Below are 24781 nucleotides of genomic sequence, written 5' to 3'. Positions count from 1 at the left end.
CTGAAAGAAAGAAGGAAAGAAAGACAGAGAGAGAGACAGAGAGAGAGAGAGAGGAGAGAGAGAAAGAGAAAGAAAGAAAGAAAGAAAGAAAGAAAGAAAGAAAGAAAGAAAGAAAGAAAGAAAGAAAGAAAGAAAGAAGGACAGGAGGCGGGAGGCGGGAGGTAGAAAGAAATTAAGAAATTATAAAACATGGAGTTCCTTTTTAATCGCTAAATATACTAGAATTGACACCTTATTCTGCCCATAATATCAAGCAATACATATTTTGGTAATCATGGTATCAGAAAAGAAATGTGGCATAGAATCGTCATCAATTTCCTTTGTTAAATTATTGATTAATTCGCTGAAAAGAATCACCTCAGTCACTAATGACGCTAAAAAGTAAATATTCAAGTCATCAGCAAATAGTCCCTAAATGCCTATATAATGAAGCACAGCATGAGTATCACAATTTTCTACCCTAGGTAGTTATATAGAATTACGAGAGATATATAGAGTTTAAAAAAAATATAACAGTTTTAAATCTACTGTTCATACATAATAGCTTATAGTTAATCATCTTAAGAGTTTTATTTTAGAATAAAAGATAAACTTTTGGATATATTATTAAATTATTTAGATATGGTCATTGACTCAGAAAAAAGTTTGGAAAATACTCTTTTTAAATGGCCTAATAAGAAGTAGTGTTTTTCCTAAGACTGCTACAAGTACTAATACTCAAGGCAAATTGACTGTTCCCCACTCATCAAGCCCCTCTAGCAGAGCTAGTTCCCTGCTCCCATCAGCAGACCTCGCATTCTACTTTTCTGAGATATTAAGAAGGGACTCCTCAGTTTCTTTTCTATCTGAAAAGTTATCTTCCTTCATTATATCTTCTTTCCCTCCATTCTAAAACAGAAAAATTTCATGCTTTCTTCTGACACAGATTCCTTATTTATGCTTTTGAGTTCCTTTTTGGTTCTCACTTTCTTTTATTCATTCTTTAATGAAATATTTATTTATTTATTTGCTTGTTTTATTTTACTTTACTTTAAATTCTGGGATTCATGTGCAGAACGTTCAGGTTTGTTACATAGGTATGCATGTGCCATGTTTCTTTGCTGCACCTATCAACCTGCCATCTAGGTTTTAAGCCCCACATGCATTAGATATTTGTCCTAATGCTCTCCCTCCCCTTGTCCTCCACCTCCCGACAGGCCCTGGTGTGTGATGTTCCCCTCCCTGTGTCCATGTGTTCTTATTGTTCAGCTCCCACTTATGAGTGAGAACATGCCGTGTTTTTCTGTTCCCCTGTTAGTTTGCTGAGAATGATGGCTTCCAGCTTCATCCATGTTCCTGCAACGGACATGAACTCATTCTTTTTTATGGCTGCATAGTATCCCACTTTTTAAAGAGTTTATTCCATTATCTTATTACTTGTATCTTTTCCTCCTTTGCTCCAAGTCTCCTTGCCTTAAAACATACTTCTTCTTAATCTTGATTCTTTTTCAGGCTATACATTTGCAGAGTTTGCCCGAAAGGGATGGAAAGAGATGGGATATAATAGCTTTCTAAAGTGTCTGTGTGACTGTGGCAGTTGTCTTCTCAGAACCACTGATGTCTCTCTGTGTCTGCCAACTAAAGTTCTTTACCTTCTGCCACCACCATCACCTCAGTCTGCCTAATGTTCTAGGCAGACAGACTGTTTCTCCAACACCCCTTCTCTTGTCTGTGTCACAATAATAACCTCACATTAAATGCATCTCTGCCTGCAAATCTGAGCCTTCTTTCAAAATCTAAGATAGTGTTCCTTAAATGCAGCATTTCTAAGCAATCTCTTGTCTTCGTATACTCACAACACCATTTCATGCCTCTATTGCTTTTATGGCTTATTGTTCATGTTTTCCTTACTCATTAGACAGTAAGCTCTTTGAAAGCAGAATGTTGTCTCATTTATCTTGATCCTACACATGCACACTATTTTTAATTCTTACTTGGTGTCATTGAAATTTATTTAAATTTATACGTATTTGAGGATTTTTGGTAAATGAGGCAGTAATATCTGGATTCAAACTCAAAGAAATACGAAGTTTGCATTTTAGTAATGTTTTATTTCATCACATTAGTATATATGAGCTTTGGAAAAAATGTAATTTGACTGAGTGAATGAGCCTGCAGATGGAATTCTGGAATTGCCTGGCAGAATTTGCCCAATAGGATCTTATAAATGCCTGCTTGAAACTTGAATTTTTCTAGCCTTAAACTTTGTAGGCAATGATATATTCTGAGATGAGACCAAAAATATGAATGTCATTCACAGTTTGTCAAAATGTCAAGGAGGTACCTGAAAAACCATGTAGCACAGGTTAATAATAATGCTTTATCTAGTTAATTCATTTGTGCAAATCATGGCTTCCACTTGAGCCCCTTCCCTCTGTCTAGTCTTTCCTGGTTGTTCAAGCCATTTTTGATCGTATGGTTCCTAATCTCTGACAACAACTGATGTTCAGCTTATTTGCTGTGTGCTAACCTCATGTCAATTTCTGAAGTCTTGAGAGATAGTATCCACTTACCCTATGTACCTTATAGAACCTGGGACAGTGTGAGTCCAGATTTGTTCTCTGGTTTCCTGAGGTTGTATATCTCTACACAGGCACACAGACCAATTTCCCCACTCTCTAGGAAAATTGTCAAGAGAGGAAATAGAATTGATTCTTTCAGCAGCTCAGTTATTAGAAGTAGATAGGGTCTGTCTATTAGGTTATATGATATGTCATAGGCTTTGCCTTGATTTCTTTTTGAGAGATTTTTACTGTGTGTAGACCTACTATAGAGAGACTGAAGACAATTTTCTTTTTCATCACATCTGAGAATCATTTGTAGCATGAAATGTGGGATGCAATTCATATTTTCAGCTGTGCTTTCATTGCTTTGGGTATTATTTCCACTGATGCAGGGGGATCTTCCCTCAAAGATGGATTTTCTTCAGGCAAGGTCAGCCTGTTATATGAATACTTATGAATATAATGCATATTTTATGATTTGATTTCTCAGTTCTCTTTGTTTACATAATCCAAAGTTAACGGTGGCCTTTCCTTATGCTAGTCTTGGCATACCCAGGAGTAAAAAGAAAATTGGAGAATCATGACCTTATTTATGTATATCTGCAGCAACCAAATAGTAAACATAAGCATTGTAAAAGATAAAACTTGAGAAAACAATACATTGGAGTTACGACTTTGTTGTGTCATACAGACTTCTCACTGTATGGTAGTCAAATACACCTTATTTGCTTTTATCTCTGTCTCTCCAAATATTTAGTTAAAGAGTAAATGTTTAAGATGGCTTGGCTAGAAGTAGTTATTTACCTACCATATTAAGGGATAAGATAGAGGAAATGGAAGGGAAAGAAAAAAATAAAAATGGGAAAGTGTATCACAAAAGAGAAAACAAAAAAAGATTTTTAATTATACAAAACTTTTACTTGGCTCTGCCCTTTTGCAAAATCAATGCAGCAGAAGAAGTAGTGCCTATGGAGTTGGTGTTACCATGTCTACACAGGTCTCCTAGGTGAAATTTTGGTATTGTGAACAAGGGGCTTACCTCCATTGACTTTCAATGAAAGAGCTGTCTTTACTTTTAGGAAGATGTTCTCATAACTCTACTTAAAATGTTTACTTAAAAATTTTTGTTAAAAGAGCATAAAAATCTTAGAAAATAGCTTATACCGAAAATCGGTTGTAAATTAAGTAATTATTTTTGCTTTGGATACTAAATAATGCACTGCTTGTAGAAATTGATTATCTTCTAATTTTTCTATCATTTACTCATTTTAGAAAAATTAAAATTTTTGTTAAATTTATTTTTATTTACTATAAAAATTGATAAACATTTCAGTGGAGAGTTGGTCCTTAACTACTCTTATTTTCTGTTTCTTTGATTATGGATTATAAATATCTTTGCTCATTTGAATTTCAAAATTATTAATTCTTCATTTTTTGCTTCTTTACTCATTCAATCAATTTCTGCAATAGGGTTTGATAAATAAACTTTGAATAAGAGGAAGTAGTGTGGATAAAGGAAAAAAATTGACTTGACAGTTTAAAGACCTAAGCTGTAGACTAGAACTATCATAATGAGCTGTGGGTCCCTAAGCAAGTCTTTTGACTTCTCTGGTTCTCACCTCTTTCATTTGTTAGTTGCCTGATAGATTAAATTCAATGGTTTCTAAATTATTCCACAGCCCTAAACACTGCCTATATGATTTAGAATAAGCTAAACATTTAAATAGCAATAGAAGTTTGTAGTTATATATTTGCTCCTAAAATCAAGTTAGTCAGATATATGACTTACGTGATGTCAAATTGGGTCAAGGAAACAAACCTAGGTTATAGCTCTCATCTTAGAAAACATGACATGTGTTTTAAGGACACATGTTGGGAGAAGTTTGCATGACCAATACCAGATGAGCACAGCCAAGATGTAGAATGAGTAGAGAACGCTATATGATCCCGAATCATCAAAGGAAGATTAAATTATGGTTAGTAGACTGTAATTAACTCAAGGCAAAAGCTAGTGTACTTTTGAAAATAAATTACTACCAGATGTTTAACAAAAAATGGTTTTCTCTGTGGTCTTTACCTAACCATAAGGTTGTAGTAACTAGAACACCTTATTCCCCAAGCATCCTCATGAACCAACATTCCACCACACTAAAATAAAGTATATATTACCATAGAGAAACCGGAATGGTAGTCTTGTATTTTTATTTCATCTGACAAATGTATTTGTCTCTAAATCTAACATTGATAACTGTGCATTTCTGTGTATTAGCATATATAGTTTTCTTTAAATTTTAAGTTCAGTGTCCTTACATCTAGAAAGCCCTTTCTACCTTTCCAGAAAGGAGTGACCATTCCCTCTTGCAATCTCCCTTGTAATCTGTTTATATTTATGTCATTTGTTGAACTAATTCACAAATATCTCCCTCCTGAAGCTCTGAGTTCTTCGTTTGTTTGTTTGGTTTGTTTGTTTGTTGTTGTTGTTGTTGTTTTTGAGATGGAGTCTTGCTCTGTTGCCCAGGCTGGAGTGCAGTGGTATGATCTCGGCTCACTGCAACCTCTGCTTCCCGGGTTCAAGTGATTCTCCTGCCTCAGCCTCCCGAGTAGTTGGGATTACAGGTTCCAGCCACCACACCTGGCTAATTTTTGCATTTTTAGTAGAAACGGGGTTTCATCATGTTGGCCAGGCTGGTCTTGAAGTCCTGACCTCAAGTGATCTGCCCGCCTGGGCTTCCCAAAGTGCTGGGATTACAGGTGTGAGCCACCATACCCAGCCAGCTCTGAGCTCATAAATGCAGTGCTTGTCTTTTCTTTTTCCGTATTGTGTAAATATAGCCCATTTCTGGCACATCATAGGCATTCAGTAAATGTCTTAAAATATCATAGAATAATCAGAAATCCTATTTAAAGAGGCTTAAGTTACAATCTCTAATGCACATGTACCTGCTTTTTTTGTTGGTTTTTACTAGTTTTAATTTACACAATGCTTTGTTTCCTATGTTTTCTGTGCTCCTGCACTACCTGCTGAGAATCAGCAATAGACCATATGTAGCTTTGGTATCATTTTTATGGGCAGTTTCTGGCTCATTTGGACTCAGTTTGCCCCAGCCTCCTTTTATGAAAACTCTGCGGGAATCCTTTCCATGCACCTTCTTGACTTTTCAAAACCTTCTACATTGTTGTCCCAGTAATGAATTGCCCCAGGTTCCAAAACTACCATGTTTCTCTTTTCCTAAGTCATGTCCCTTTAATATGTTTTCTTTTTTACATTTCAACCCCAACCTCATCCATTACCTTTATATCAAAAATATTTCTAAAGATCTAAGCTTATAGTCATCATCCTGTCAATGTGTGTGTGTGTATGCGTGTGTGTATGTGTATGTGTGTTGTCTATCCTGTACCTGCCTTCTCTAGTCCTTCCCAGTCTCTTCTTTCTTTGCCACTCTAGGCACTCCAAAGTAGAACAATGGGCCCATTTAGAGTTTTTTTTTTTTTTTTTGTAGAGAGGAAAAGATGCCTCTACAAAATCTTGTGGAATTGATGGAGTATATCTTGAACATTGATATCTCTTTCAGTGCTCTTCTCCCATCTTTAGTCACTACTTTTGAATCTTTTCTATTCCCTACTATAAGAGTAAAGTATCTCTTTAGTGAAGAGTAGTGTTCATTCTTTTAAGCACGTAATACTTAAACACTCCTTTTTACTGAGAAATAAAGCTATCATATCTTGTTTCCAGTTCCTATTTGCCATTTTTCCATTGAGTTTATAAGAATTGTTTTCATTGTTGTTGTTGTTATTTTTTTTTTGAGACAGAATCTCACTGTATCCCCCAGACTGGTGCAATTATAGCTCACTGCAGCCCCAAACTCCTGGGTTCAAATGATCTGCTCACCTCAGCCTACCAAGTAGCTGGGACTACAGATGTGCACCACCACACCTGCCTAAATTTTTTTGTAGAGATAGGGTCTTGCTATGTTGCCCAGGCTGGTCTCAACCTCCTGGTCTTAAGCAATCCTCCCAAAGAGCTGGGATTACAGGTGTGAGCCACTACACCCAGCCAATAATTACTGTTTTTAATTATGACAATGCTCATCTAAAGTGTAACTGGTTTACCTTATCAGCTCTTCTCCTAAAATTGTGATATAGTGTGTATTTATTTAACCTCAGAAACAACAAGGGTGATGGGAGGTACTTGAGAGTTCTGCCAATGAAACCTTCATGTAAGAGTCATATTAAGCATTAACTATAACTTCTTTTGAAACAATTTGGAAAAGTAGAGAATGGAAAAAGACAACCCCACTAACAATGGATGTTTTTAAAATGTCTATCTATCTATCATCTATCAATCAGTAGCTTGACTCTTGCTTAGCTTAATAGTAATAACCTATAAGCATCCAAGAACAAGTAACTAATGCCAAGAATTTTTTTTTCTTCTAAGAATGGGAAGGCTGAGAAACCACTGGGATAGAAACAGTAATGCTCAAATCTTCCAAGTGTTTATTACAAATAGGAGATGGAGGATTGGAAAATATTTTTAAGGGTCTCTTCCATTAACCTGCAGGTCGACAGAAAAACCATCCTGTATGTGGTAAAGTGAAATATAATTTTTACTTCATATTTAGGAAGGAATTTTAAATGATCTTGGGATATTTATCAAGATTCATTAGCACTATTTCTGAAAACTTGTTTTATTAAATATTAAGGTTTCATTGCCTGGTAAGTTCTTATGAAGCTAATACCTAAAAGCAAAGTTAAAGAAATAATCATCTTCCCTCCTTTAGTCCATTTCTTTAATAGCATACTATGTAAACTGTTGATTTCTTGAGAATAGGAGCATGAGTTGTCATAATACATTCTGAAGAGCTGTTTGATGAAAGGGTTTTCTTTTATTTTGATGGAGAAATAAAGACACAAAAACTCACTTAAAATTAATGCAAAAAATAAATTTCTGAGATGGCATCTCCATATCTCCATTTCAATAATAACAATAACCAAGTCCCATGTAGAGGCCATTGCTGATTTCAATTTATAACAAAATGATTTGTGCAAAAACGCTGAAATTGATATCATGTCTTTCATGGCAATATCATTTGCATCTTTGCTTTAAAATCACACTAATCTGGAACTTTCTGCAAAGTAAAGATAAGTATAACATGATTACCATTGCTTTTCTCTTCTTCAAGAGAAACCCAAACATTTAAAAGGTCATGAGTGATGCAACAGAACCAATTATCGAATCCTCTTACCGGGTAAAAAGGGGGCTCTTCTGTAATCTACAATTTCAAATACATGTGCATGTCATGAAAGGAGTGTTTACCATTTTCAGTAGCCATCATCATAGAAAGTAAGACTGGAAAAGCAGAGTCAGAACTGGGAATGCTGTCCCATCAGAGCTTGTTGTGGGGCACTCACGTGCTCTGTTTTGCCTGTGGAGACTGCTGGTAGGAATGATGATTTCTGGAGGGGAAGGGAGGTTGGTGCTGGCCTACTGAAAATTAAGCTCTTCTTTTACCTTCTTGCCTCTTAATTTGGTGACTGTGAGATTACCAGTCACAGGTAGTCACTGACTACTGCAAGTTAAGGTTCCGTATACATATCTGTATCTTTAGAACCTTGGCCTATTTATGTCTTGAGTGAGTTTTGCTTGGAGTACAAAATAACTCAGTGATTTCTTCTTCTTCTTTTTTTTGAGGAATGCCATGGTTTACTTTAGCCTAGATTATAGTTTTTGTGGGTTTTTTTGAAGTGCTTTTATTTTATTTTTTAAAACAAATATGATATTTAGTGTGTTAAAAATATGGATATAGTTGGCCGGACGCGGTGGCTCAGGCCTGTAATCCCAGCACTTTGGGAGGCCGAGGTGGGTGGATCACGAGGTCAGGAGATCGAGACCATCCTGGCTAACATGGTGAAAGCCCCATCTCTACTAAAAATGCAAAGAAATTAGCTGGGCATGGTAGCGGGTGCCTGTAGTCCCAGCTACTCGGGAGGCTGAGGCAGGAGAATGGCGTGAACCCGGGAGGTGGAGCTTGCAGTGAGCTGAGATCGCGCCACTGCACTCCAGCCTGGGCGACAGAGCGAGACTCCGTCTCAAAAAAATATATATAGATAGGTAGATAGATAGAGATATAGTTAATTATCTTATAGAAAATGTATATTTTTTAGGCTATCACCTCTATTCCTTCTATGTTAATGAATCGTGCTCTTTAGCATTGATGAAAGTTTCAATTTTGAGAATAGTAGACCTTGTCAGGTGTCACTTTGAGTGCCAGCAAACGGTTGATTTGAGGCAAGAAGAATAAAGTTTAAAAAAGAAAATAAATCTAGCATATGCTTAATAATTTGCCCTTTGCAGCACCAGAATCTTATGTGACCACCCACATTCATCTGGTTACTGACGTGGTTCTTGCTTCAATTGCAGAAGCTATTTTTGCATCTTTTGTGTCTTTTGAGGAACCGAGTGGGCCTACTTGCTTATAATGATTCATGTCTCAAGTGCACAGGGTGTCCTGAAGTGCTACTGCAGTGATGTGCAGAAAGGAGGGGGAAACTGAAGCAAACTGCTTCCTTTAAGCACTTTGAATGTTCACATGAAGTGGTACTGCAGGAAAGCATATTTCAACTGTTACGTTTTAATGCTTTAGTTATTCCTTTGAGAGTTTTGTAATAACTTGTCAGGAAGAAAGGGCAATTTTTTAAAAAAAACAAATATACAATTATGGGTATCATAATAATATTTTTAAGTAGGTCTTTTATACTGGGAGATAAACTCTGTTAAGATTATTGATTAATCTGTTCAGATTAGGTAGTTTGATCTTCCATGCATTTCTTTGGATCATACTTGAATAAATATTAATTCTATATATGAAAAGTTCCTTTCTTCATTACTTACTAGACCTTTTAAGGTCTGAATTTTGCTTTGGTTGGGTTTGGATTCCTATTTCAGAATTTAATTTTAGCACAAACTATAACATTGCTGAAATAAACTATAGAAACAAATTTACAATGAGGTTATCTGAGACTTCATCCTGCGAAGTTTAGTTGTTGATACACCCAAAGAAGTTATGTGGAAATCTCAGCTTTATGACAGAACCATATCATGGACTACAATGACACAATTTCTAGTTCTGATACTTGAAGTTTTAACTCTAGCATTTCACTATTACAGGGAATTCCCTTTAAATACGAGTATTTATTCAAAAGATTTAAACTATGTTAAAAGAAAGGAAATTCTTTCTTGGGGGCAAAAAAAAACCTTCTTGAGAGATCCAGTTCCAAATTTTCTTTCCTAAAGGAAGGCAGTTTCTGTGAGTGAAGAAGAATGAGCATGCTTATTAAATTCATTACAAGTGTCATCATCTTTTAAATCTTCTTATTCATCTTTTAGATTCCCAGAAGTTGTGCATGAGTTCCTGTGAGGAGAGTTGGCATCTTGGAAATCAAAGACGGTTGTGATGCAGTTTTTTGATATAAGCATAACAGGTTAATAACTAAAATTTATTTATTCTTATTCTCTTGTTACATTAAACTTGAAAAGCTGTTTTGGCCTACCATGGACTCATATATAAACTGGGGGGAGGAAACAATATATTTTCCATCTAGAGAGAAAAATGTTGTTTTGTTGTATTTTGTTTTTCATGGTAGACTAGTCTTTTTTTTTTGAGATGGAGTCTTGCTCTGTTGCTAGGCTGGAGTGCAGTGGCACAATCTTGGCTCACGGTAACCTCTGCCTCCCGGGTTCAAGTGATTCTCCTGCCTCAGCCTCCCAAGTAGCTGGGACTACAGGCACCTGCCACCATGCACGGATAATTTTTGTATTTTTAGTAGAGACAGGGTTTCACCATGTTGGCTAGGATTGTCTCGATCTCTTGGCCTCGGCCTCCCAAAGTGCTGGGATTACAGGCGTGAGCCACTGCACTTGGACCACCAGTCTTAATTATAATTAATTATCATTGTTATAATTAAAATAGCTTGATTCGACAGAATTTATTTCTGACAAAGTTTATTTTCATGTGAGACTCTACTTAGCAAATCCTAATAACTTTTGCTATGTAATGAGAAAACATCTCAGTAGAAAAGTGAAATCACAATTAAAAAATTATTTTAAAAGGTATGACAAAATATTAAAAGCAGCATGCTGTAGCCAAAATAAGTCATAAATATCTTGACTAAATAGGCAAACTCTACAAATATATGCAATGATGCCTGCATTGCAGCCCAGGTGAAAAAATATGATTGTTTCTCATTAGGCTTTAAATATGAAATTAGATTTTAATTACATCAAATTAGAGGATGATCATCACAGTATTTTTACTTTTCTCCAAAAGTTTTCTGAATTGCTTGGCAAGATTGTATATAATATAGTTTTCTCCATATAGTGGCAACTTGCTCATTTTGGAGAGAACTGAGGTTGTTATGGGAATTTTTAATAAAAGAAGCCTTTATAATGAATTTGGCTCTCAGGAAACCACCTTTTTAAAAATCATCCTGTGGAAATAAGTCTTTATTCAGCTGGACTCTGGCACTCATCACACCTTCTTTCTTGGTAGTTCCTTTTTCCCGTCATCCCATACTCTCTGAGCATGTATGCTCTGAGCGGTGGTTGGACAATGAGTTTCTAAGTGACTCGTGGGATCAGTATTACAACTATGATGCCCTGAGATGTTCATGTATTTTTTAAAGATTTTACAATTGATCTATGGCATTTTAATAACAAATACAATGATGTCCCTTCTAAAATGTCATTCACTAATTATTACCATAAGACACGTATTTTGTTTACAAGTGTCATACTACAAATCCTCAACAAAAGACGAAATGTTTATAAGTGTCATACAACCAAATCCTCAAGAAAAGGCCAAGTGACCATTTACATTTTTAAAAATGTTTTATTATTAAAATGTTGGAAGTGGAGAAGCCGTGTTTGCTGCCAGTCATTTTATACCATCATTATTTAGGATGTCATTATTTAATGCTCACTTGACTTTTGCCACCACTCAAGTAATGATTAATTTCCTGAGGTAAAGTTTTTTTCTGAGATAATGTTTTCCTAAGCAAAAGATCCCAGATTGACAACCCTGCGTACTGTAGATCTTTATTCCTCTGCAGAGCAAGCCTGTCTTCCTGCCAATCCCACCCAGCTGTTATCCTGAAGAGACCTCTGAGGAGGTCCATCTAGGAGGCTGTTTATGTGTCTTTCCTTTGGGAGCCTGTCTGGGGAAATTATTTAACTGGGTGCCAAACTTATTTGAGTGAGACTCTGAAGAGTGGCCAAAGGAGAGGGCACACTTCTAGAAGAATGCCAGCTCTTCCCTGTAATATCATTTTCTTTCGCTTCAGTTCCTGTAGTTCCATTACCACTGAAATAGCCATGCAGAGGTAATCTCTTTTTTAACATGATCCCCCTCTGAAAAGTGTGATGAGCCTGCCAGACAATGTCTGTCTTTACTGACTGGAGGACTCCTGTGGGCTGTAGCAGCATCCACAGGAAACCCAAAGTCATATCCCCTGAGTTTTATTCTCCAGTAAATTATCTTACTCCTTTCATAGCACTCAAAACCCACTAGAGAACATTTTAACTGTGAATGCAAAACTGTATTTGGAATTCCGCTCCTTTGTTGGCAGTGGGTGCCAAAAATGACTTTGTGTGGGTTTGGTAACCATAAAAGGAAATCTCAGTGAATAAAGTGACAACTCGCTGTTTTCATATGAGAATTACTCTCATACTGCATTTTTTGATGTATCAATTGATTAGGAAACCTGGTATATATTTTAATGGAATATTAGAGAATCTGAAAAATGAATTGACCCTACACAGTCATAGAGAAATACTGTAGCCATAATTAACCATATTACTATAGATCTTTATAGTTCTAAGTGGATCTCTGTTGAAGAAATTAAACTAAAATTGCAGGTAGATACAATGGTACATTTAATGATCTGTAATAATGTTATGACGTCCAAAGAAAATATTTTCCTAGACTTAATGATTCATTTAATATAGATTTCTTTAACTAATATACTTTTTAAAATGTTTTCTTATCTATAAGCATTTTTATACATTTTAGTAATTAAATGCAAGCTCAAGAATTTATGCCATTTGGAAGAGTTAAGTTGCTTAGTAATAGTGTCACCTAACAAAACAAGACAAATGCCATTATCTAACCTGAATTAAGCTTTGAAAACCCAGTTGTTTTTAAAGTGAATTTATTTTCCTCAGTATAACTTGAGTGGAGTAGCAGAGAAACTTTCAAACTCTCCCAAATCCTGCTTGTTTTTAAAGAGAAAGTCATGCCATGTTCAGTAATAGATTATGATGCACACAATTTCCATTGCAGAATCTTTTCAGTTTCCAGGATAAAGCAGCTGTAGAAAAGTGACGAATACAAATAGTCCATATTTTTAATGGTTCATAAATATGATCAATAAATTCTAAAAAAAGCCATCACTCACTTTCTCTCCCACCTACCTTTCTCTATATGTCTCAGAAACTCCAAGAAGAGACGTGATTTTATGGATAGCAGTTAGTCAAAGGCTCCCCAAGGATAGTGTTGGAGAGAAAAAGACATCCTCAAACATGTTTCAAATCAAATGTGAAAGGTTCATGTGAAATAAGCATGATTTCTAGTTCCCTAGTAAGCCTTTCACTGAAGTGAGAAACTAGACATTGTGGATCAGAGGAGGGGTCCCTGTAGTGCTGGGACCTCCAGCTTAGGCACAAAGATGGAAGCTCTTCCTGCACAACCCAGGAGAGAAAGCATGGCGTGGGATATCATCTAGCTTCCTGGTAAAATGGTGGGACATCTCGGGTAGGCTTGTCTTAGAAATTTAAAAGGAAGAGATTTTCTTGACAGAAGCTATTTGCATAATTGAGTTAATGTTTTGAATCTTAAAAACTTTCTGGATAATAAATGCTGTTGGAATATAGAAAGATCCTGTTAAACTTAGCAAAATTATTTTTTAAAATAAAGTGATAGATAAGACTTTTTTCTGATTATCCTCCTTCTCCTAAAAATTAAACAATTAACTTAATGGTCTAGACATGTTTTGTTCTGACCATGAGATGTCTGGTTTTGAATTTTATGTAAGTCAGTTTTTTTCACCTTCTGGTGTATTCTCTGGTAGCAAAATATTATTTCTGAATTTTATTTGATGCATCTACTATATGATATGCCCTTAGTGTATAAGAATGGTTTTATTATTTTAAACCATAAAAATCAAATGTCTGATTTATAAAGGTATTACCTCATTGCTAAGTGAAAACATTATATTTTATTGAATAACTTATGAAATAAATTATTCCAACCCTGTTTTTTATAAAATTGTATGTACTTATTACTTGAAGTTTATGCTGTTTTTTGTTTCGTTTGTTTGTTTGTTTGTTTTGAGATAGAGTCTCACTCTGTTCCCCAGGCTGGAGTGCAGTGCTGCAATCATAGCTCACTGCAGCCTCGACCTGCTGGGCTCAGGTGATTCTCCCACCTCAGCCTCCTGAGTAGCTGAGACTACAGGTACACACTACCATACCCAGCTAATTTTTGTATTTTTTGTAGAGACAGTGTTTTGCCATGTTGCCTGGGCTGGTCTAGAACGCCTAAGCTCAAGCGATCCACCTGCCTTCACCTCCCAAAGTGCTAGGATTGCAGGCATGAGCCACCATGCCCAGCCCCTGAAGTTTATGTTTTGAGCAAAATTATATATTCCGTGTCAACCAAAAGATGGAAAATGATACATACCTGATTTTCACTTGTAAGGTTCTTATTTTCCTTAAAACTAATGATTTCCAAGCTGGGCATAGTGGCTTAGGAGCTACTTGGGAAGCAGGGCCCAGAGGATCCCTTGAGCCCATGAGTTTGAGTCCAGCCTGGAGAAGAAAGTGAGACCCCCTCCTCTAAAAAAAAAAAAGTAATGATTTTCAAAGAACAAAAGAAAACAGTCTGTCATGAGACTTTATTATGGTCTTACAAGAAGCTGTTCTCATTAATATTTAATATACTTATTTTGAACATTATTTAAATTATGGATTTCTTATTTCTAGGAAATGGCATTTTTGGGGCCTTTTTTTGTACTATAAACATGCAGAGCTCATTTATATTCTCTCAGAACCATTAAAAGTTGAGACATTTCATATGTTAAAGTGGAAATATTTAGATGAAGATATTATTGAAGATGTATTATTTTAAGTTTTAATAAAACTTAATGGAGAGTGGTAGTGAGTCTTCCCAGACTTAGAAGTCACCAAATTTAGATCCGAATTTTGATTCTGAAACCCAGCCTCTCTAAGAATCATTCTCAACTGTAAAATAGGTGTAATAATACCCTTAGCATAGAGGTATAATGAAGATAAAATAAGACAATGTATATGAAACTCTTTAACAGTATGTATCAGCCCATGGTAAATATATAGTAAATGACAGTCATTATCATTGTTATAATTAACAATGGAACTGCATACATAGATCAATACCATGATAAAATATTAGATCTGAAAAGTAACTTAGAAATTATTCACTTTGGCCAGGCACGGTGGCTCACGCCCGTAATCCCAGCACTTTGGGAGGCCGAGGCGGGCGGATCACGAGGTCAGGAGATCGAGACCATCCTGGCTAACACGGTGAAACCCCATCTCTACTAAAAATACAAAAAATTAGCCGGGCGAGGTGGCGGGCGCCTGTAGTCCCAGCTACGTGGGAGGCTGAGGCAGGAGAATCGCGTGAACCCCGAGGGGCGGAGCCTGCAGTGAGCCAAGATCGCGCCACTGCACTCCAGCCTGGGCGACAGAGCGAGACTACTTCTCAAAAAAAAAAAAAAAAAAAAAAAATTATTCACTTCAAGCTCTGAGTCCTAATTGAGGATTCACACATGCTTGTCTTGAATTGAAAATGTAGTACGCTTCCATTTTAGAGGGTATTTATTTACCTCTACAAGTCTGGCAGAGGTTGTGTCTACATGAACCTTAAATATTTAGTTAATTAAACACAGCCAATTTAGATTCAACATTGTGTCTTCTTCTTGTTTGCATGTTCCTGGAATTGACACAAGGAAATTTGCATTGGAATATTATGAGACTATCACTTCTGTTTCAGTTTTTGCCTCATTTCCTACAGAGGGATGCTAAAGAAAATTATTGCACAGCAAAAAATTAAATCCAATAGCAAAACTTTTTAGCAAACTGAGATTAATATCTTTGTTTAGTTTTTTGACTGCTGCTTTACAAATCTCTTAGGCTTCATGGCTATTAACAGAAGGAATCTTTGAGTACAGATGTCTTACTACAAATATCTGGGGGCTACTGATTTCTCACCCAAAAGACTTACTGTTCCTGTGGGAATTTCCAGGTGCTTTTCCCCTTTCAAAGTGCAACTTCTCTTATCATCATCATCACAGTCAAATTCTATGTTAGGGAGAAAATTGCCCATGGAAGTAAGACTACTATTTGAGTTTCGCTTTAGCAAACTGCAGTACATCTGCATGGTAGCATTTTTAAACATTATTAACCAGTGTTTTATTTAACAAGATAAACATGCTCATGTTAAGAAAAATAACCAAAATTAAACTTACTGAAAGTCATGAGGTGAAAGGTAACAATCCTTTCTTTCCTCTTCCTCTGAATCCCAGGTTCCACTTTTTTTTTTTTTTTTTTTTTTTTTGAGATGGAGTTTCGCTCTTGTTGCCCAGGCTGGAATGCAATGGCTCGATCTTGGCTCACTGCAACCTCTGCCTCCCGGGTCCAAACAATTCTCCTGCCTCAGCCTCCCAAGTAGCTGGGATTACAGGCATGCACCACCACGCCTGGCTAATTTTTTATATTTTTAGTAGAAACGGGGTTTCTCTATGTTGGCCAGGCTGGTGCCGATGCTGCCTGGCATCCTCACAGGAATTTTCTGTTGATCAACTGTTCCTCTTTTTCACCCATAGGATTAACAATGTGTCTTCATACTAGGGTGCAATAAGCTTTTCTTGCATTTAATGTTACTATCCCCTGAATAAGTTTCTATATTGATACTTATAGCTGTACTTTATTTTAAATGCCTCAGTTTTATCACTGAGCCATAATTTATTTAAGCGGTTCTTATACATATATATTGGTGTGCACTTGTGCAAGTACACCTGTAAGGATATATTTCCAGCAGTGGAATTTCTAGGTCAATGTGTATGATCTTTTTTTTTTTGATAAACGGACACATTGCCTATCAAGGAAACATCTGAGGTTTTATGACAGTTGATACAGTTTATCATTGAAGTTCTCAGAATCCTCTGGGTACCTCATTGAACACTCCCCTGAGGAAGTTGAGTATTCACTTAAAATTGAACGATTACTTAGTTGTCAAGTCTTCCTGAGCCATATGCCATCATCTAGAGGACTCCTTCACTTTGCTATGATGTAAATTTCCTAAAAGGGAAATTTATTCTTTTAAACATAAACATTCAAACCTATCAGAAAAAAAAAAAAAAAAAAAAAAAACACTATTTTCAGCTGGGCGAGGTGGCTCACACCTATAATCCTAACACTTTGGGAGGCCAAGATGGGCAGATTTCTTGAGCCCAGGAGTTTCAGACCAGCCTGGGCAATATGGCAAGACCTCATCTCTACAAAAAAATACAAAAATTAGATGGATGCAGTGGTGCATGCCTTTAGTCCCAGTTACTTGGGAGCCTGAGGTGGGAAGATCGCCTGAGCTCAGGGAGGTCGAGGCTGCAGTGAGCAGTGATTGCACCACTGTACTCCAGCCTGGGCACCAGAGTGAGACTCTGTCTCAAAAAAAAAAAAAAAAACAAATAACGCCCGTATCTCAACTTTTAATATCTAGGGAATTAGAACTAGGCTGATTACATCTAAATAACTAAGATGTTTCATATATAATAATCTTATATCTTAGAAAATATTACTATGATGTTTTTATAATATTTTCTCTGAGTTATTTTTGTGTCACAGTGTCAATGTAAGGTTTACTCTTCTGGTGTAATGCTTTCTGAAGCAGTTTCTTGATTTTGTTTTAGGGTACATAGCATTGTGAACCCTTTATATAATGAACTGGAAATTGGAATTTGTATTTGTATATATCAGTGGTATGGTTTAATGGAACAATTTTTCCTAACTGCATTTATTTTGTATCCAGGAAGCGTCAGGACAATCATGCCCATGAGAACTCTAAACTGTTCAGGTAATCATTTCGTTTTTAAACTGTCCTAGAAATATGCTTTTTTTCTATATTAAGAAGACTTTATAATTGTTTTGTTTAGATGCACCCTTTTATCTTTTCCAAAGTTCTGTGACATCTGATTCTTATAGCCTTGATGTCATTTTACTAATCACTGATTTTAAGCCGTAAAATATCGTTATACTTTATAGTAATATATAATACTTTATGAATTATGTATTTTATAAAACATGTATTTTATATATTATGCTTATATGTTACTATATTTATATTTTATATTAATGTATAACATATATATATGGTTTTTTTTTTGAGATGGAGTCTCACTCTGTCACCAGGCTGCAGTGCAGTGACATGACATCAGCTCACTGCAACCTCCGCCTCCCGGGTTCAAGTGATTCCCCTCCTTTAGCCTTCCGAGTAGCTGGGACTACAGGTGCACACCACCACACCCAGCTAATTTTTGTATTTTTAGTAGAGATGGGGTTTCACCATTTTGGCCAGGATGGTTTCGGTCTCTTGACCTCGTCATCCACCTGCCTCACATGATCCACCTGCCTCAGTCTCCCAAAGTGCTGGGATTACAGGCGTGAGCCACCATGCCTGGCCACATATTTTTTGTATTAAGCTATAAAACATATCTCTATATAGAGATATGTAATACACTTTGGCATACAAGTCATAAAACTTGGTTAGGAATAGCTCTAATTTTTTTTAATGGGGCTTTCTAAAACCTTATACTTCTGTAGATAATATCCATCAAGGGTTTTCCTTCAAATGGTTTTCTAAAGTTAAAAAGTATTTAAAACAGTGACCAAAATTCAAACATGCAAGAGACTTATGTTCATGACTTAATGCTGAGTTTGAAATTAATATATTTTAATTGTGGAATTAATGTAATCTCAATAAAAATAATTCCTTGGAGTAAAAAACATTTCAAATTTATCTAATTTCTGGTTGGTTAGTTAGGTTTTTTTTTTTTTTGGTTTCTTATTTGAAACTGTTCTGACAATCTCTTTGTATTTTCTTTTTCTTCAGGTCATTTTATCTTAGTGAAACTGGCAATTGAACTTTGCTCTAGTTGATGGGCAAAATTTCTCCTAGACTATTCATCATCCCAATTTCATCCTAGTTGAAAATTTTCAAATGCCATAAGAAATCTTCATAGATTTGCACTTAGCTTTTGGATGGACATTTCTACAATGGAGAGAACTGTGTTATAGCCCTGGTCCAAGGACATTACTAGCTAATGCCCATCGACTGTGGTGTGCATGTGGAAGGTTCCAAAGAGAAGGAGCAATCAGCAAGTTTGCAGACACCCTGGAACATGGAAGCAACCAAGCTTTAAGAAGCACAGCTTTGGAGACACTCCATGAGTCTGCACCACTTTCAGGGGAACTAACACTTAAGACCTTGTGTAACAAAATGGACACTGGGGACACAGCTCTAGGACAAAAAGCTACCTCAAGGTCTGGAGAAACTGATAAAGCATCAGGTAGATGGAGACAGGAACAATCAGCTGTTATTAAGATGAGCACTTTTGGCAGTCAAGAAGGACAGCGGCAACCACAAATAGAGCCTGAGCAAATTGGAAACACAGCATCAGCACAACTGTTTGGTTCTGGGAAACTGGCCTCCCCTAGTGAAGTGGTGCAGCAAGTCGCAGAGAAGCAATATCCACCGCATCGTCCGAGTCCTTACTCATGCCAACACTCACTCTCTTTCCCTCAGCACTCATTGCCACAGGGGGTCATGCACAGCACCAAGCCACATCAGAGCCTCGAAGGTCCTCCGTGGCTTTTCCCTGGCCCTTTGCCATCCGTTTCCTCCGAGGACTTATTTCCTTTTCCTATACATGGCCACAGTGGTGGTTATCCTAGAAAAAAGATTTCAAGTCTGAACCCTGCTTATAGCCAATACTCCCAGAAAAGTATCGAACAGGCAGAAGAGGCTCACAAGAAAGAGCATAAACCCAAAAAGCCTGGCAAGTACATTTGCCCTTACTGCAGCAGAGCGTGTGCCAAACCTAGCGTACTGAAAAAACACATCAGGTCCCATACTGGGGAGCGGCCATATCCATGTATACCTTGTGGTTTCTCTTTCAAGACAAAGAGCAATTTGTACAAGCACAGGAAGTCACATGCCCATGCAATTAAGGCAGGATTAGTACCTTTCACAGAGTCAGCTGTATCTAAATTGGACTTAGAGGCTGGTTTTATTGATGTAGAAGCAGAAATACATTCAGATGGTGAACAGAGTACAGACACAGATGAGGAGAGTTCTTTATTTGCCGAGGCTTCTGACAAAATGAGTCCTGGCCCACCCATCCCACTGGACATTGCCAGCAGAGGTGGCTATCATGGGTCATTGGAAGAATCATTGGGAGGTCCAATGAAGGTGCCGATTTTGATTATCCCTAAAAGTGGGATTCCTCTCCCTAATGAAAGCTCTCAGTATATTGGCCCTGATATGCTACCAAATCCATCTTTAAATACTAAGGCTGATGATTCGCACACAGTCAAACAGAAACTTGCACTAAGACTGTCAGAGAAAAAAGGACAAGATTCTGAGCCATCGCTCAACCTTCTGAGCCCGCACAGTAAAGGAAGCACTGATTCTGGTTACTTTTCTCGCTCAGAAAGTGCTGAGCAGCAAATAAGCCCTCCCAACACAAATGCAAAGTCTTATGAAGAAATCATCTTTGGAAAATACTGTCGGCTTAGTCCGAGAAATGCACTCAGTGTTACAACCACAAGTCAGGAGCGTGCCGCAATGGGTAGGAAGGGCATAATGGAACCATTACCTCACGTAAACACCAGGTTAGATGTCAAGATGTTTGAAGATCCTGTTTCACAGCTGATCCCAAGCAAGGGAGATGTCGACCCCAGTCAAACGAGCATGCTGAAATCCACTAAGTTCAACAGTGAGTCCAGACAACCCCAGATTATTCCATCGTCTATCAGGAATGAAGGAAAACTTTATCCAGCAAACTTCCAAGGCAGCAACCCGGTTCTCTTAGAAGCTCCTGTAGACTCTTCACCCCTTATTAGAAGCAACTCGATGCCAACTTCTTCAGCAACTAATCTAACTCTTCCTCCTTCTTTGAGAGGAAGTCACTCATTTGATGAAAGGATGACTGGTTCCGACGATGTATTCTATCCAGGGACCGTGGGCATACCCCCTCAGCGCATGCTAAGAAGACAAGCGGCATTTGAGCTGCCTTCGGTACAGGAGGGCCACGTGGAGGTCGAGCACCATGGCAGGATGTTGAAGGGTATCAGCAGTTCATCCCTGAAGGAAAAGAAATTGTCTCCTGGGGACAGGGTTGGGTATGACTATGACGTCTGTCGGAAACCCTATAAGAAGTGGGAGGACTCTGAAACACCAAAGCAAAGCTACAGGGACATTTCCTGCTTGAGTTCTTTAAAGCATGGTGGAGAATATTTCATGGATCCCGTGGTGCCATTGCAGGGAGTACCAAGCATGTTTGGAACTACCTGTGAAAACAGGAAACGCCGGAAAGAGAAGAGCGTAGGGGATGAAGAGGACACGCCCATGATCTGCAGCAGCATTGTAAGCACTCCCGTGGGCATCATGGCTTCCGATTATGACCCCAAACTGCAGATGCAGGAAGGAGTCAGGAGTGGATTTGCCATGGCTGGACACGAAAACCTTTCTCATGGTCACACGGAACGCTTTGACCCATGTCGGCCCCAACTGCAGCCTGGAAGTCCATCTCTTGTGTCAGAGGAGTCACCTTCAGCCATTGATTCAGACAAGATGTCAGACCTAGGGGGCAGGAAACCTCCTGGAAATGTGATTTCTGTGATTCAGCACACCAACTCGCTGAGCCGACCCAATTCATTTGAAAGATCTGAGTCAGCCGAACTTGTGGCCTGCACACAGGATAAAGCCCCTTCCCCTTCAGAGACTTGTGACAGTGAGATTTCAGAAGCCTCAGTGAGTCCTGAGTGGGCTCCACCCGGGGATGGTGCAGAAAGTGGGGGGAAACCCTCTCCATCCCAGCAGGTGCAGCAGCAGTCTTATCACACACAGCCCAGGCTAGTTCGGCAACACAACATCCAGGTTCCTGAGATTCGAGTGACCGAGGAGCCTGATAAACCCGAGAAGGAGAAAGAAGCCCAGAGCAAAGAGCCAGAGAAGCCTGTGGAAGAATTTCAGTGGCCCCAGAGAAGTGAGACCCTTTCCCAGCTCCCCGCGGAGAAGTTGCCGCCCAAAAAGAAGCGTCTGCGACTTGCAGATATGGAGCACTCCTCAGGGGAGTCCAGCTTTGAATCCACAGGCACAGGCCTCTCCCGCAGCCCCAGCCAAGAAAGCAACTTGTCCCACAGCTCCAGTTTCTCCATGTCTTTTGAAAGAGAAGAAACCAGTAAGCTTTCTGCACTTCCTAAGCAGGATGAGTTTGGGAAGCATTCAGAGTTTCTGACTGTCCCTGCTGGTTCATACTCACTGTCTGTCCCAGGCCATCACCACCAGAAAGAGATGCGACGCTGCTCATCAGAGCAGATGCCTTGTCCTCACCCGGCAGAAGTCCCAGAAGTTCGAAGCAAATCATTTGATTATGGGAATCTGTCCCATGCTCCTGTGTCGGGAGCAGCAGCCTCCACGGTATCACCGTCCAGGGAGAGGAAGAAATGCTTTCTGGTGCGGCAAGCTTCCTTCAGTGGCTCCCCAGAAATCTCCCAGGGCGAGGCCGGCATGGATCAGAGCGTGAAGCAAGAGCAGCTGGAGCACCTGCATGCTGGCCTCCGGTCCGGGTGGCACCATGGCCCGCCTGCTGTGCTGCCTCCTCTTCAGCAAGAGGACCCCGGGAAGCAGGTGGTGGGTCCTTGTCCCCCGCTGAGCTCGGGGCCACTGCACCTGGCCCAGCCACAGATCATGCACATGGACAGTCAGGAATCTTTGAGAAATCCCTTGATCCAACCAACATCCTATATGACAAGCAAGCACTTACCTGAACAGCCACACTTATTTCCACATCAAGAGACAATTCCATTTTCTCCAATCCAGAATGCCTTGTTTCAGTTTCAGTATCCTACAGTTTGTATGGTTCATTTACCAGCTCAGCAGCCTCCCTGGTGGCAGGCGCATTTCCCACATCCCTTTGCTCAGCACCCTCAGAAGAGCTATGGCAAGCCCTCTTTTCAGACAGAAATCCATTCGAGCTGTCCCCTCGAGCATGTGGCAGAGCACACTGGAAAGAAACCTGCTGAGTACGCACACACAAAAGAGCAGACCTACCCATGTTATTCAGGAGCATCAGGGCTACACCCAAAGAACCTTCTTCCAAAGTTTCCATCAGACCAGAGCAGTAAGTCAACTGAAACGCCCTCCGAGCAGGTTCTTCAAGAAGATTTTGCTTCGGCAAATGCTGGGCCTTTGCAGTCCCTCCCAGGAACAGTGGTTCCTGTTCGGATCCAGACACACGTACCATCCTATGGAAGTGTCATGTACACAAGCATTTCTCAGATACTTGGGCAGAATAGCCCTGCCATTGTCATATGCAAAGTCGATGAGAATATGACCCAAAGGACACTGGTCACCAATGCAGCCATGCAAGGGATAGGATTCAACATTGCCCAGGTGCTGGGGCAGCATGCGGGCTTGGAGAAGTACCCCATTTGGAAAGCACCTCAGACTTTACCCCTCGGCTTAGAATCCTCCATCCCCTTGTGTTTACCTTCCACCTCCGACAGCGTGGCCACCCTGGGAGGTAGCAAGCGAATGCTTTCTCCAGCCAGTAGCTTGGAGCTCTTCATGGAAACCAAGCAGCAGAAAAGGGTCAAAGAAGAAAAGATGTATGGACAGATTGTGGAGGAGCTTAGTGCTGTAGAGCTGACCAACTCAGACATCAAAAAGGACCTCTCCCGCCCCCAGAAACCCCAGCTGGTTCGACAAGGGTGTGCTTCTGAGCCAAAAGATGGCTTGCAGTCAGGGTCATCTTCCTTCTCCTCTCTGTCGCCCTCCTCATCTCAAGACTATCCTTCTGTTAGCCCGTCTTCCAGGGAGCCATTCCCGCCCAGCAAGGAGATGCTTTCCGGTTCCCGGGCACCACTTCCGGGGCAGAAGTCCAGTGGGCCTTCTGAAAGCAAAGAATCTTCAGATGAATTAGATATCGATGAGACGGCATCGGACATGAGCATGAGCCCACAGAGTTCTTCATTACCAGCAGGAGATAGTCAGCCGGAAGAGGAAGGGAAGGGCCACAAGCGGCCTGTTGGCATGCTGGTCCGCATGGCCTCTGCCCCCAGCGGGAACGTGGCAGACTCAACTCTTCTTCTCACGGACATGGCAGATTTCCAGCAGATTCTTCAGTTCCCCAGTCTGCGGACAACAACTACTGTGAGTTGGTGCTTCTTGAATTATACAAAACCCAATTATGTGCAACAGGCCACCTTCAAATCCTCGGTTTATGCTTCATGGTGCATTAGTTCCTGTAACCCAAACCCATCAGGATTGAACACCAAGACCACGCTGGCTCTTCTGAGGTCCAAGCAAAAAATCACTGCAGAAATTTATACTCTGGCTGCTATGCATAGGCCTGGAACCGGCAAGCTTACATCATCAAGTGCTTGGAAGCAGTTTACTCAGGTAACAAATACTGTTTTAGGAAGAACTCTGTATTGTGGATTTGATTGCTGAGCAGACTACATAGTGAAGGATATAAGACCTAAAAAAAAAAATACAAGTAAAATGAAGGTCAGTGTGGGGATGTTCTCAGAAAGTCTGGCCTTACTCAGGAGTGGAAGAAGCCACTGACTGCACTTGCTTCTGAGGTCTCAGGCATGGTCCATTTTCAGAAGAAAAAGCCTATATTTATCCTTTTAAAATTTAAAAATTTGGGTGCCATGAAATCCTACCACTGGGATTAATTCCCATGGGTTATTTTCCTTCTGACCTTTGTGAGTGACCTAGCAGGTCTAATTTTCTTTTGATGTGAGGAATTCAGGGAATTGTGAAGCGGGCCGTGGAGCAGGGAGTGGAGGCTGAAAGGAAAGACGAGGAAGGAGGACCGAGCTTTGCAAATGCTGCAGGGCTTACTCTCATTGACAAGACATC

At 39.2% G+C, this 24781-nt stretch overlaps 1 protein-coding gene across 1 annotated transcript in view; it reads left to right on the top strand.

Moving 5' to 3' along the window:
• HIVEP2 (HIVEP zinc finger 2) overlaps positions 1 to 24781 on the top strand; it is an 85256-nt gene that overhangs the window by 43654 nt on the left and 16821 nt on the right. The window contains exons 2-4 of the mRNA XM_030809768.1: positions 9928 to 10022; positions 17660 to 17704; positions 18740 to 24313. Coding sequence (XP_030665628.1) covers positions 19127 to 24313 — 5187 coding nt within the window. The 5' untranslated portion in view covers positions 9928 to 10022; positions 17660 to 17704; positions 18740 to 19126. The remainder of the gene's footprint in view (positions 1 to 9927; positions 10023 to 17659; positions 17705 to 18739; positions 24314 to 24781) is intronic.

The sequence above is a fragment of the Nomascus leucogenys genome, chromosome 3, assembly GCF_006542625.1.
Source record: "Nomascus leucogenys isolate Asia chromosome 3, Asia_NLE_v1, whole genome shotgun sequence".
NCBI lineage: Eukaryota > Metazoa > Chordata > Mammalia > Primates > Hylobatidae > Nomascus > Nomascus leucogenys.
This window is presented reverse-complemented; position numbering and strand designations above follow the sequence as displayed.